Source organism: Hyperolius riggenbachi, chromosome 2, assembly GCF_040937935.1.
Source record: "Hyperolius riggenbachi isolate aHypRig1 chromosome 2, aHypRig1.pri, whole genome shotgun sequence".
Lineage (NCBI taxonomy): Eukaryota > Metazoa > Chordata > Amphibia > Anura > Hyperoliidae > Hyperolius > Hyperolius riggenbachi.
This window is the reverse complement of record NC_090647.1, coordinates 558,762,090-558,776,659: the sequence shown is the minus strand read 5'-3', so window position 1 is coordinate 558,776,659 and position 14,570 is coordinate 558,762,090. Positions and strand designations below refer to the sequence as shown.

At 46.0% G+C, this 14,570-nt stretch overlaps 1 protein-coding gene across 1 annotated transcript in view; it reads left to right on the top strand.

Moving 5' to 3' along the window:
• Positions 1–1,670, top strand: part of SPICE1 (spindle and centriole associated protein 1) — a 44,596-nt gene extending 42,926 nt beyond the window's left edge. Inside the window, exon 18 of the mRNA XM_068270909.1 lies at positions 1,483–1,670. Within this exon, the coding sequence (XP_068127010.1) occupies positions 1,483–1,536 (54 nt within the window). The 3' untranslated portion in view covers positions 1,537–1,670. The remainder of the gene's footprint in view (positions 1–1,482) is intronic.
• The last annotated feature ends 12,900 nt before the right edge of the window (positions 1,671–14,570 follow it).

Genomic DNA, 14,570 nt, shown 5'->3' with positions numbered 1-14,570 from the left:
CGCCCCTTTCACTCTTCCTTCACAGAGAGGGGAGAGGCGGCGATCCGTGCGGCGATTGACGTCAGGAGGAGCATAGCTGAAGCTTCCAGGAAATGCCGGCAGATTGCCCCCCGGGCGATTTGGGGGCTCTGCTGCCCTCGTTTAGCGGCGGGGATGCGGCGGATTACTTGGCAGCACTGAAGCGAACTATAAGGAAGCTTTTGCCGGCGCGGGCCACAAAATATTGTATCGAGGGCTGCAAATGGCCCGCGGGCCGTGAGTTTGAGACCCCTGATTTAAAGGTTTGACAACTGCTGGTAAACCACTATTTCCAGAGCTCTATGTAGTTAGAGGAGGTTGAGAAGTGATAACTGCTCCTGTAACGGTCTGTTTTATTAGCCTGTGGTTTGTTTTTGTTTTTAATCTGTTTACGTGAAGCTGTCTGGCATACGTAAAGTGCTGGCATCAATGTCCTTTTTACTTCTGTTTGTCATCGCTTTCACAGCAGTTTGACCCCATGTGTTAATATTTCTTCATGTCTCCTCTCTCCATTCTCTTCTGTCTCTTCTTCCTACTCCCCTTTTCCTGGACCCTCTGTCTGTGCCCTCTATCTCTCTACTCCCCCATTTTCTCTCTCTCTCTCTCTCTCTCCTCCCCCTTCTCGCTCTCTCTCTCTCTCTCTCCTCCCCCTTCTCGCTCTCTCTCCTCTCCTTCCCTCTCTCCTCTCCTTCCCTCTCTCTCTCCTCTCCTTCCCTCTCTCTCTCCTCTCCTTCCCCCTCTCTCTCCTCTCCTTCCCTCTCTCTCTCCTCCCCTTCTATCCTCTCCTTCCCTCTCTCTCTCCTCTCCTTCCCTCTCTCTCCTCTCCTTCCCTCTTTCTCTCCTCTCCTTCCCTCTCTCTCCTCTCCTTCCCTCTTTCTCTCCTCTCCTTCCCTCTCTCTCCTCTCCTTCTCCCTCTCTCTCCTCTCTCTCCTCTCCTTCCCTCTCTCTCCTCCCCTTCCCTCTCTCTCCTCCCCTTCCCTCACTCTCCTCCCCTTCCCTCACTCTCCTCCCCTTCCCTCTCTCCTCCCCTTCCCTCACTCTCCTCCCCTTCCCCCTCTCTCTCTCCTCCCCTTCCCTCTCTCTCTCTCCTCCCCTTCCCTCTCTCTCTCTCCTCCCCTTCCCTCTCTCTCTCTCCTCCCCTTCCCCCTCTCTCTCTCTCCTCCCCTTCCCCCTCTCTCTCTCTCTCTTCCCCTTCCCCCTCTCTCTCTCTCTTCCCCTTCCCCCTCTCTCTCTCTCTTCCCCTTCCCCCTCTCTCTCTCTCTTCCCCTTCCCCCTCTCTCTCTCTCCTCCCCTTCCCTCTCTCTCCTCCCCTTCCCTCTCTCTCTCCTGCCCTTCTCTTTCTCTACTCCACACATCTCTCCCCTTCTCTCTCTACTCCACCCTTCTCTCCCCCCCCCCCCTTCTCTCTCTCTTCTCCACCTTCCTCTCTCTTCCTCTCTCTCTCTCTCTCTCTCTCTCTCTCAGGTTGGAAGGCAGAAGGAAGAAGGCTGGTTTGCACTCACCACTCATGTTTCCTAATCCCCCCTCCAGTTCCAAAAATAACTAAAATATATTTATGTGCCATATAATTAGTGTTCAAAAACATTTGTTTGTTTTGTGTGTTTCATTGTTTAACTTATTTTCTAACCCTCAATAAAATACAATACTTTTTAGTTTGTGTTTGTTATATAAAGTAACTGTAGAATTGACTAAGCACACTGAATAACTGAGCATTATCCTACAACCCTTACAGTCAATTATGTTTAAAGTGTTCCCGAGGCGGCATGTGACCTGAGATAAATGTGTAAGTACAGTGCAAAACCTATGAATACCCAGGCTGTTGTACTTGTTTTTATTTTGCTGCCTGAAAGTTAATTTCTAGGTATGGAAGTGACAGCTTCTGTCTTGTCAGGAATATAGTCAATACCACTGATAAGCAAATTACAGCCATACAAGTTTTCCTGGCAGAATACAACTTCTAAAGGCAGGGAGAGATAAAATACATGAACTATTGACCTTTTTTTAACTCTGGGACACTTATTTGGCTGCCACTGATTAGAGACGGTAAAACGTTCAACCTACCGTATATACTCGCATATAAGCCGATCCTCCGAGGTACCCACTTTTCCCTCAGAATCCAGGAAAAAGTGATTGACTCGCGATTAAGTCCCCTCCACAGTAGCCAAATGTTCCCCCAGTACAAGTCAGCCCTGCTCCCCATAGCCAGATTTTTCCCAGCTGTGTCCTACAGCTGTGTCTCAAAAAGCCACTAGATGGCATCATAGATATGAGACATGACTTCCACACAGGAAGAATCCCCGATCATTGCACCGCTGACACATTGCTTGCACACTCCGCTCCACAAGCCAGCAAGCTGGTAAGAGCAGGATCACTAGTGCACAATCCTTATGCTCCTCTGCCAGTAACAAAACCTGCTCCACCATCCGTTCTGCTCATCTGACTCGCATATGAGAGGGGGTAACTTTTCAGCACATTTTTTATGCTGAAAAATTAGGCTTATACAAGAGTATATACAGTACTTTGTAACTGTATAAATATAAAATAAAACCCTGCAATACTTAACCACCCTGGCGTTCTATTAAGATCGCCAGGGCAGCTGCATGAGGGTTTTTTTTAAATAAAAAAAAAAATATTTCATGCAGCCAACTGAAAGTTGGCTGCATGAAAGCCCACTAGATGGCGCTCCGGAGGCGTTCTTCTGATCGCCTCCGGCGCCCAGAATAAACAAGGAAGGCCGCAATGAGCGGCCTTCCTTGTTTTGCTTAGATCGTCGCCATAGCGACGAGCGGAGTGACGTCATGGACGTCAGCCGACGTCCTGACGTCTGCCGCCTCCGATCCAGCCCTTAGCGCTGGCCGGAACTATTTGTTCCGGCTGCGCAGGGCTCAGGCGGCTGGGGGGACCCTCTTTCGCCGCTGCTCGCGGCGGATCGCCGCAGAGCGGCGGCGATCGGGCAGCACACGCGGCTGGCAAAGTGCCGGCTGCGTGTGCTGCTCTTTATTTCATGTAAATCGGCCCAGCAGGGCCTGAGCGGCACCCTCTGGCGGTAATGGACGAGCTGAGCTCGTCCATACCGCTAAGGTGGTTAAAAAAGGTCATTTTTAAGAGTAGGAGAATAAATATAATTGTTTGTCTCGTCAGTTTATTTTCACCTCATGTTCACTTTAAAATGTCTTGAACTATTTTGTAGCACATTTTTATTACTGAGTCTTTTACTGTCACTCTGTGCCTGTACTGATAGTAAACTAGCTGCAGTGTGTGCTGATCTTTGCTGCCTTCAATACGTACAGTATAAGCTTTTAACCTGTGTATGTACTGATAGTAAACTAGTTGCAGTGTGTGCAGATTTCTGCTTCCTCCAGTATGTACCTTGTGAATGTTGATGGCAAACTAAGAGGATTGAGTAGAACTAATGAGGACTCGATTTTCTACTGTCAGGGCTCAGATACACTGTAAGCGCTTTTTTGAGCGCTTTTCGGCCATCAGAGCTTTCTGAGAGCTTTTTAAAAAACTCTCCCATTGACTTACAGTAAAATTGCGCAATCTTACCACGATTGCGATTTTACCGTGACTTTAATAAAAGTCAATGGGAGCATTTTTTAAAAAGCTCTCACAAAGCTCTGGAGGTCATAAAGCACTCAGAAAAATTCTTATAGTGTGCCTGAGTCCTCACAGAACTAAAATCAATAATAAAAGTCCTTTACAATGTCGATCAGAGCCACATTTTAACCACTTCACCACTGAGGGGTTTAACCCCTTGAGCACCAGAGCAATTTTCACCTTTCAGCGCTCCTTCCATTCATTCGTCTATAACTTTATCATTACTTCTCACAATGAAATGAACTATATCTTGTTTTTTTCGCCACCAATTAGGCTTTCTTTAGGTGGGACATTATGCCTAGAATTATTTTATTCTAAATGTGTTTTAATGGGAAAATAGGAAAAATGTGGGAAAAAAATTATTTTTCAGTTTTCGGCCATTATCGTTTTTAAATAATGCGTGCTACTGTATTTAAAACCCATGAAATTTATTTGCCCTTTTGTCCCGGTTATAAAACCGTTTAAATTATGTCCCTATCACAATGTTTGGCCCCAATATTTTATTTGTAAATAAAGGTGCATTTTTCAGTTTTGCCTCCATAAAGTAACAGTGTTATACCCTCTTGACATAAATATTTAAAAAGTTCAGTCCCTAAGGTAACTATTTATGTATTTTTTTTTTAATTGTAAATTTTTTAAAAAAAATTTTAATTACAAAAAAAAAAAAAATGGGGAGTGTGGGAGGTAATGAGTTAATTTTTTGTGTAACACTAATTTATTTCTATGTAAAAAATGCTTAGGGTGTAGTTTTACTATTTGGCCACAAGATGGCAACAGTAACTCTGTTTATTGCGACCTGCGAGCGTCCTTCCGGACACTCGCAGGAAGTACTAGGAGGCTGTGAGTGTTGGTTTTTTTTTTCACAATGATCGCGCTGCCCATCGGAGAGCAGCGGATCATTGCGGGGCTTAAATCAACAAATGGGAATGGATTTTCCCGTTCATTGATCTCCGGGTGAGCAGGCAGAGGCGTGTTTACTAGCGGCGGGCGGCGTGTTTACGAGCGGGAGCGCGGGCAGCGGCGGGAGCGCGGAAAGTACGGACCCTGGGGGTTAAAGGTTGGAAAAAGGGACGGAGAAATTCGTACGGGCGGGGGTAAAGTGGTTAAGTTATGTTAAAGAGACTCTGAAGCAGACAAAAATTGCTATTTTTACCTGCTAGTTCGCTTCAGTAGTCTCATCAGATGTAAACCGCCGCATCCCTGCCGCAAAATGAGCGCTTTAGACCCCCCCCAAATCCCGAGGCAAACATCCACGACCATCTTGGTTGTGGATTGTGCTGCCCTGAGAGGCAGAGCTTTCTGCTGCAGCTCTGCCTCTCCTGACGTAAATCGCCATGCAGATCTACGCCTCTTCCCCGCCCTTCTCTGTGAGACAGAAATTCCAGAAGTGACCCAGAGGCGGGGCCGGAGCATTGGTGAGTGGCTGCGCGGGCACAGGATGTCTGCCGGGACCATTAGAAGCCCCGGGTAAGTTCATCTTTTTCCCCTGACCCCCCTACAGTATTCCTTTAAGTGCACTAAAGGTGGCCATACATCAGGTGACTTGGCAGCCGATCGACCATCCGATTCAATTATTATAATAGAATTGGATGAAAATCAGTGCCGCCAAGTGCCTGCCGGACCGACAATGCGACCAATTTCAGTCCCGAAATTGGTCGCATAGGCGATCGCGCATGCTGGAAGATGTTGGGCCGACTTGCTCAATCAGGTGTGCGGTGGTAACGGCATGCAATTTCTGGACAATCGATGAACGCGAAGAAACCCCCCGTGCTGTCCCCCCTAATGTCAAGTGACCTCCCAATGCCCAGTGCATGTTATACATTACCTGTCCACGGCCTCTGCTTGTCCTCTGCTGCTCTGGGCGTATTCCGTTCCACATACACGCGCGCCCCACGTGGTTTCCTAATAAGGGCGCATGCATGACGTCAGACGTCATACACGCGGCCACGTTACTGAGCAACCACGTGGCGAGTGTGTATGAAGAAAGAGTGCGCCTGGAGCCAGCAGAGACAAACAGAAGCCGTGGATAGGTAATGTATAACTTGCAGATCGATTTTAGCATGAAATTGATTGGGAACCGGCCTATGGTGTATGGGCAGGTGACAGATCTCTCTCTTATCAGATGCAATTAAGGGATGGGGTGGGGGGCGGAACAATGAAAAGGACCTTGAAGATATTAAGAGGCCTCAAAGACTATTGGGTGCTTGAAGAAGGCCCAGGTAAATGAAAATAATTTTTTTTGTCCCAGTTCAGATGTGCTATAAGTTCTGCGTGAAAGGCCATCTTCCTCCTTTCCAGTTGGGAAAACAATAATTTTAAAGTGAACCTTAAGTGAAATAAAAACAATAAGTTTTACTCACCTGAGGCTTCCCTCAGCCCCCTGCAGCTGTCCGGTGCCCTCGCAGCCTCGCGCTGATCCTCCTGGACCCGACGGCGACCACTTCTGGTTTCGCCGTCAGGACCCGACAGGCTGGGAACCTGAGTGATTCTTCACGTTCCCAGCCACAATAGCTCCCTCTATGTTGCTATAGCAGCATAGAGGGTTGCTATAGCAACATAGAGGGCGCTATTGTGGCTGGGAACGTGAAGAATCACTCGCGTTCCCAGCCTGTCGGGTCCTGACGGCGAAACCAGAAGTGGTCGCCGTCGGGTCCAGGAGGATCGTCGCGAGGCTGCGAGGACACCGGACAGCTGCAGGGGGCTGAGGGAAGCCCCAGGTGACTAAAACTTTTTATTTTTTTATTTCACTTAAAGGGATACTGTAGGGGGTCGGGGGAAAATGAGCTGAACTTACACGGGGCTTCTAATGGTCCCCCGCAGACATCCTGTGTTGGCGCAGCCACTCACCGATGCTCCGGCCCCGCCTCCAGTTCACTTCTGGAATTTCTGACTGTAAAGTCAGAAAACCACTGCGCCTGCACGCCCGTGTCCTCATTCCCGCTGATGTCACCAGGAGTGTACTGCGCAGACACAGACCATACTGGGCCTGCGCCGTGCGCTCTTGATGACATCAGCGGGATCGAGGACACGGCAACGCAGGCGCAGTGGTTTTCTGACTTTAAAGTCTGAAATTCCAGAAGTGAACTAGATGCGGGGCCGGAGCATTGGGGAGTGGCTACGCGGGCACAGGATGTCTGCGGGGGACCGTTAGAAGCCCCGGGTAAGTTCAACTCATTTTCCCCTGACCCCCCTACAGTATCCCTTTAAGTGCCTCTTTAAAGCCCCATCTACACGGAGCTACATCGGAGCGATCCGGCGGCTCGATTAGCCGCCGGATCGCCTCATCCGCATCCCCGCGCGTACCCGTGTGCGTCGCATTCGATCCGTCCTCGTCCCCGCATGGCGCCGCTTATCTTCCGCTCGATTCCCTGGCATTGTCCCCTCGCGGGAACGAGCAGGGAATCGGCGGTAGCGAGATCCGATCTGCCAGATCTTATCAATCGAGCCGCATTAGCGGCTCGATTGATAAGGCACATCGGAGCCTCATCTACGCGTGTAGATGAGGCTAAAGGGTATTCCACTGTTTGCATAAAAAATTGTTAGCAACATGCATCAGTACTGGTCATATTTTCTGTTTGATATTTATTTAAAACTATCCATTTCCACTTGCAAGTTGCTATGAGGTTCCAGCACTGACAGTAAGCCAAAGTTGCATCGCTTTTGTAATTTGTACTCCATTTCACACTAGTTTTCAGTACTTACCTGTTGTCTTTTGACTTTCTGCTGGAGTAATTGTGTAGCTGCGCAGAACAAGATCAATTGTAGCTTGTTTTCTACACCTTCACAAACTGTCTGTCAGTATGCTCAGACACGCCCACCCTTGACATAGCCTGTTATAATCCACCTGGAGTAGCTGACTATTTGCATTCAACTATACAAAGCATTCTACCTCAAATAATAACTGACATTAAATTGGCCTAAATTCACTAAGCTTATCTACTGTCTAGTAACATTTCTAGAGTGGTCACCATGGTGATGAGGCATGTCGTATTCAGGAAACATTTTACGTCAGGCAAACCTAAAGTTAACTCTTCTGTCTTTAAGTTAACTCTTCAATCCTTAAAATAACTCCAGAGTTAAAGACAGGCTGTTTATTAACTGCGTGTGAAAATAACTACAGAGGAGGTAACTTAAGGAATGAAGAGATAAGATAACTCCCTCTCTGTGTGGAGGTAAGTTTTCTCTTGCCTTATTATCTCCAGCATGATCTTAGTGAATTGAGGCCAATTTTATTGTTAAAACGATTGCTTATTTCTCAGTAAAGGTGCAGACGTCAAGCCAACAGATTTGCATTGTTTACTGCAAGCTATTGAAATGCAAAGTTTGTTCCTTTGACATGATACAGAGTTGGATCACAGCCATACAGTCATGATCGGAACGAACTAATTCTGTTCCACCGGAATTTGCGGATTCCGCCAGAGGTAAATTCCGTCGCTATGAGAATTCCGTCTGATTTTTCCGAATTTCCGCGGAATTCTGGATTCCGGCGGAAAAATTATAATAATCGCAAATGGAACCTTGTTTATGCTATGTGGTAGCCCATAGACTCTATTGACTGTTTCCTTAGTCCTTTTTTTCCTTCCTCCCTCCCTCCTCAGAGGGAGGAGGGTCTCGTCTACCAGGGAATTGTAGGATTTCAAAAGCCAGCTTACATACCTTGCCTGGGAATTGAACCCAGGTCTTGACTGGGAATTGAACCCAGGTCTAGTGCTCGGTAGGTAACTCTCTTCACCACTACACCACCACCAACACTACATGCTGAAGCCAGCCTAGCATGTACCATTATGATATATCCAAGAGAAAAATGATCTTGCTTAGGGATTTGTAGGATTTTAAAAGCCAACTCACATACATTGGCCAGGCCCAGGAATTGAACCCAGGCCTACCGCTCTGTAGGCTGCTATCCTAACCATTATACCACCAACACAACACACTACAATGCTATATGCTGAAGCCAGCCTTGCATGTACCATTGTGATATATCCAAGAGAAAAATAAGCTTGCTTAAAGGGAAGGTTCAGGGACTATCCGAAAAAAATAAAAATCCCCATCCACTTACCTGGGACTTCCTCCAGCCCGTGGCAGGCAGGAGGTGCCCTCGGCGCCGCTCCGCAGGCTCCCGGTGGTCTCCGGTGGCGCGTCCGACCTGGCCAGGCTGGCGGCCAGGTCGGGCTCTTCTGCGCTCCAAGGCCCGGCACTTCTGCGTCCCACGCCGGCGCGCTGATGTCATCGGACGTCCTCCGGGCTGTACTGCGCAGGCGCCACCGGAGACCACCGGGAGCCTGCGGAGCGGCGCCGAGGGCACCTCCTGCCTGCCACGGGCTGGAGGAAGCCCCAGGTAAGTGGATGGGGATTTTTATTTTTTTCGGATAGTCCCTGAACCTTCCCTTTAAGGATTTGTAGCATGTCAAAACCCATCTCACATTGGCTGGGAATTGAACCCAGGTCTAGTGCTCAGTAGGCTGCTATCCTAACCATTATACCACCAACACTACATGCTGAAACTTCTTGGAGCAGACTTACTTCCTCCCTCCAAAAGACACACATACATCCCCATAAAATCATTCAACAGCAACTGCGTGCACAGTTTTTGTGGTACACAGTGTCTGTGGCACAATTGGTTAGCGCGTTTGGCTGTTAACTGCAAGGTTGGTGGTTCAAGCCCACCCAGGCATGGTCTTGCCTTTTGTGTTCAACAGTTGTCCGAAGAGAACCCCAGATAGCCAGGTAGATTCATCTCTCTCTCTCTCTCTCTCTCTCTCTCTCTCTCTCTCTCTCTCTCTCTCTCTCTCTCTCTCTCTCTCTCTCTCTCTCTAGGGATGGTCACCGCTTTCCGCGGAATTGTATTTTCCGCAATTTTAGGCGGAAATTGGTCATTCCGTTCCGTTTGGTCGGAACGGAATTTTTTTTTCAATCTGGCGAAATTCCGAAATTGCCTGTGAAATTCTGCTGTTTTTAAGCTGAAAATTCAGTTCAATGGTATCAAGTCCTAGAGAGAGAGAGAGAGAGAGCTCATTTTTCTCTTGGATATATCATAATGGTACATGCTAGGCTGGCTTCAGCATGTAGCATTGTAGTGTGTTGTGTTGGTATAATGGTTAGGAGGATAGCAGCCTACCGAGCACTAGACCTGGGTTCAATTCCCAGCCAATGTGAGTTGGCTTTTGACATGCTACAAATCCTTAAGCAAGCTCATTTTTCTCTTGGATATATCATAATGGTACATGCTAGGCTGGCTGGAGGGAGGAGGGAGTAGAAATACCTGTTATCAGGCAGAAATCAGTTTGGTGGGGAAACAAATTTGAATTCCGTAAAATTTCGCAGAATTTTAAAATTTTCAGCGGAATTCCGTTTTAGCCGTATAGCAATTCCGTTCCGTCATATCGGAACCGGAATCACAAAATTCCGGCCGTAATCGCGGGAATCCAGCGACCATCCCTACAGTTGTACAGTTCTGATCCAGTTCTGAATAATGCCTGAAGAGGAAACTTAACGTTTGGAAAGCTTGCAGTAAGCCATGTACAGTTAGTCATTAGCCACTTCGCATCCAGACCTTGTTTCCCCCTTATGGACCAGAGCAGTTTTGACAGTTTATTTAATCATGAATAACTTTATCAATACTTATGACAGCTAAATGAAATATATATTGTTTTTTTCAAGACTAACTATATTTTCATTGTATGGCATTTTTTTCCCTTAAAGAGGAACTGTCGTGAAAATCTTAAAATTTAAAACACATACAAATAAGAAGTACGTTTCTCCCAGAGTAGAATGAGCCATAAATTACTTTTCTTCTATGTTGCTGTCACTTACAGTAGGTAGTAGAAATCTGACATTACCAACAGGTTTTGGACTAGCCCATCTCTCCATGGGGGATTCTCAGCAAGGCCTCTATTCTTTATAAAGGTATTCCCTGAAAAATCTTTATACAAATATGCTGGCCAGCCTCCCTGCTCTCTGTGCACTATTTTGGCAGTTGGATGGAGCAACTGCCATTCACTAAGTGCTTTTAAAAATAAAGAAAACCCTATGAGAAGATGGGCTAGTCCAAAAGTCTGTCGGTAATGTCAGATTTCTACCTACTGTAAGTGACAGCAACATAGGAGAAAAGTAATTTATGGCTCATTTTACTCAGGAAGAAATGTACTTCTTATTTGTATGTGTTTTAAATTTTAAGATTTTTGCGACAGTTCCTCTTTTAACAATTTTGTTTTCTATGTATTTTAATAGGAAAAAGAGGAAACAAAATAGAAAAAAATACATTATTTCTCAGTTTTACCAATTCAATATACTGTATACTAGATATACTTCCTGAACAGCACACCTCACTTGCTATGGATCCTTCCTGGACGGTCCAGTCTGTGTGACTTCCAGACTTGATATCCAATGAAGTAGTCGACCAGCAGTGAAGATTTACAATTTTCTGTTTAATTCACTAAGACTGAATATACAGCTATCACCCGGTGTAGGTATCGGGTGTAAGTATAGCTCTCAGGTATAAGTAGCTCTCAGATGCTCACAGCAATGTAGGGTACACTTGGAAGTGAGTGTGTCTACATTGCACTGCACTCGTCAAAGTGCAGGAGACCGCTCGATGCGGCGTCTGTCCGTTGTGCTTTACTGCCCGGCTGCAATGTAGACACACTTACTAAGTAAGTTTGCCCTACAGCGCTGTGAGCATCTGAGAGCTACTTACACCTGAGAGCTACTTACTCCTGATACCTATACCGGGTGATGGCTGTATAATCACTGTCTTTGTGAATTAAACAGAAAATTGAAAATCTTCACTGCTTGGCGACTACTTGAATATACTGTATACTGTAGTGGTGGAAAAAGTGGTTAAAGTTATCATCGGACTCAACCTCTGTTGGTTTGAAGTCTGTATATCAATAAAGGGGAACATTCGCTTTAAGTTAAACTAATGAGGTTTAGGATGTGGTTACTATGGCTGGCTTTTCCAGGAAGAAGGAGGAATGATTTCCACCTTCACTCACTGACCTGACGTGACTGCAGCATGAGAATAGCTTATTGAGCCTCTTGCTTGTGTGAAGGTCAATTGCTGCAAATACCTTCTGTGTTAAATGAGTACTGAGGTGACATGTGACATGAGGCGGACATGTCTGTGTGCAGTGCCAAGCATACCAATAACTAGGCTGTGTTTTTTTTTTTTCTCTGCCTGAAAGAGTTAAAGCAGTAGGATTAGCCATACTATGCCAGGGAAAAAACACACATATAGTAGATACTTGATCTACTTACATAACACATGTATTGTACTGTCCACCTTTTGATTTCAGTGAATGTTATATTGTAAATGAATAGAATCCTGTTCCTGGTGGGGGCCATGTCTTTTGCCCACAGTTTGAGGCTAAATACTGATGTAATTTCTTCCCTTAACTTTTTTCTTTTCTCCTCCAATTGCTGAGTCACCTCAGCCTTGCTTGTAAACACAAGTGAGCAGAGGATCATGTTTCAGCTAGGCAGGGAAATAAAGGGAAGATGAGGAATATATTATAGATTAAAAAAACCCAGCATGCAACTGTTTGACACTGACTACTAAAGGGCCAGTGCTCCTAAGGTATGTAATAACTCCAAACCATAACAGCAGAAGAAGTTTTGAATGCTGGATTAGCATCTTTATCACTTAGTACACTCAGCCCAGCTGCTGTTGAAATTTGAATTTTATGGTGACAATCCCACTTTAACCACTTAACGACCGGAGCTGGTTTCTCTGATCTGTGCTGCGTGGGCTCTGCAGCCCGCAGCAGAGATCATGTGAAAGGCAGGGCGATCAGACTTCCCCCCCCCCCCCCTTTTTTCCCCAGTAAGGGGATGTCCTGCTGGGGGGGTCTGATCGCCGTCGCTCTGTGTGGCCGAGCGGGGGGGGGGGGGCTCCTCAAAGCCCCCCTCCGCAGCGCTATTCCTCCCTCTCCTTCCCTCCCTCTCCCTCTCTCTTGCAGTGGGCGGCACAGGACGGCGATCCGTCCTGCGCCGCCTCTGATACGCTTCAGCCTATCAGATGCCGGCGGTCCCCGGCCAATCAGAGGCCGGGGATCGCCGATCTCCTTTACGGCGCTGCTGCGCAGCAGCGCCGTATGGATGTACACACGGGATTTCTTCCCCGCGTGTTTACATTTAGCCTGCGAGCCGCGATCGGAGGCTCGCAGGCTGTTCATGGAGACACCCTCCGTGAACTGACATGGAACAGCCGTTTCCATGGAAACCCACAAACGACCAGCCGCCGCCTATCGGTGTTAGCTGGTCGTTATGTGGTTAACCATTCAGTTATGCTATCCTAGTCAGGCTATAGTATAACCCTCACTGATAAGGAATTACAGCCATAAAGCTCTTTGCTGCCAAAGAAAAGCTTCTGAGAGCAGGGTCGAGATAAAGGGGGTCAATAGTTCATAGATTTTAGCTCTGGCATACTTCAAATACTGTGTCTTAGAGCAGAAACAAAGAAACATTAAAAAAAAAAAAATTAAAAGGAACCCGAGGTGTGAGACCTATGGAAGCTGCCATATTTATTTGAATTTAAACAATAACAGTTCCCTGGCCTGCTGATCCTTTTGATCAGTAGGGTCTAAATCACACATCTGAAACAAGTGTACAGCTAATCTGGTATAGACCTTTGATGTACGTGCTTGTTCAGGGTCTATGGCTTAAAGTATTATGCTAGGTACACACGATGCAATTTTCTGACAGATTTACTGTCAGATCGACTTTCCAACATGTCTGATTGAGTTTCCATAGGAAATGGAAAATCGATCGGAAATATTGGAAATAGTTGATCTGTCAGAAAATGACATTGTGTGTGCCTAGCATTAGAGGCAGAGGATCAGCAGGAAAGCCAGGCAATCTGCATTATTTAAAAGGAAATAAACATGTCAGCCCCCAGAGCCCTCTCACATCAGGTTCCCTTTAAGTAGATTAAAATACAGAATAAAACCGTGGGATGTAAAAAAATAATTCAAAAACAATTTTTTGCTAGTAGGAGGAGACTAGATACTATAGTTTTTCATTTGTTTTTCACCTCAGTATTCCGTTCAGTTGACAAAATTTATATTTTAGTCCAAAGTTGTTTTTTTTTTTTTTTTTTTTTTTCTAGTTCCTTCTAGTGGTTTTAGTTCTCCGCACTGTAATTAGTTATACTGTAACTCTCTGGTGTTAGGAGTAGTGTTGGTCTCGAATTCAGAACATTGGAATACTCCCGAACACCAAACTTCAGTACAGAACAAGTGGACAGGGTCGGCGGAGGTCACTACTTGTGCTTTATGGCACATTTCATGTGACTGATACTTCCTCCTGCTGGCTTTGGAAAGAGGAAGCATCAGAGTTGCATGAAACGCGCCGTGAAGCGCAAGTAGTGGCCTCTCCCGACCCTGTCCGCTTGTTTGATGCTAAAGTGTGGTGTTCGGGAGTATTCCAATGTTCTGAATTCAATATACCGAATTCGAACACCAACACTGCCCAGGATCTCACACAGAAGTGCCAGTGCCGAATAATAATGAACCGAAAGCCTAAAAATGTATTATTATTTAGTATTTATATAGCGCCGACATATTACGCAGCGCTGTACAGAGTATATTGTCACGAAAAATGTTAAATTCCAGTTGGGAATTTGTGGGGGCAGACACAGACGTTTTTACTTGCTAAATAGATTTGTCAACTGAAGATCAATGAACTGTCAGCTGCCAGTTAAACTGGAACTTCAGCCTGGCCTAAAATAGAATAAATAAAACCATATTGCCCATATAGTTAACCTAACAGCTTTTATCCCAAAGTAATGTCGGCTGAGTTCTGCTTTGTTACCAAATTTCAGCCAGTAGAGGCTGTTTGACTGTAAATTACTATAAGAAATGCGTGAAATTAGGGACTATGTGTACATTTTATTCATTATTTTCAATATCGCCAATGCAGACAGACCAGAAATTGCCCCCACCCGCCCACCCCAT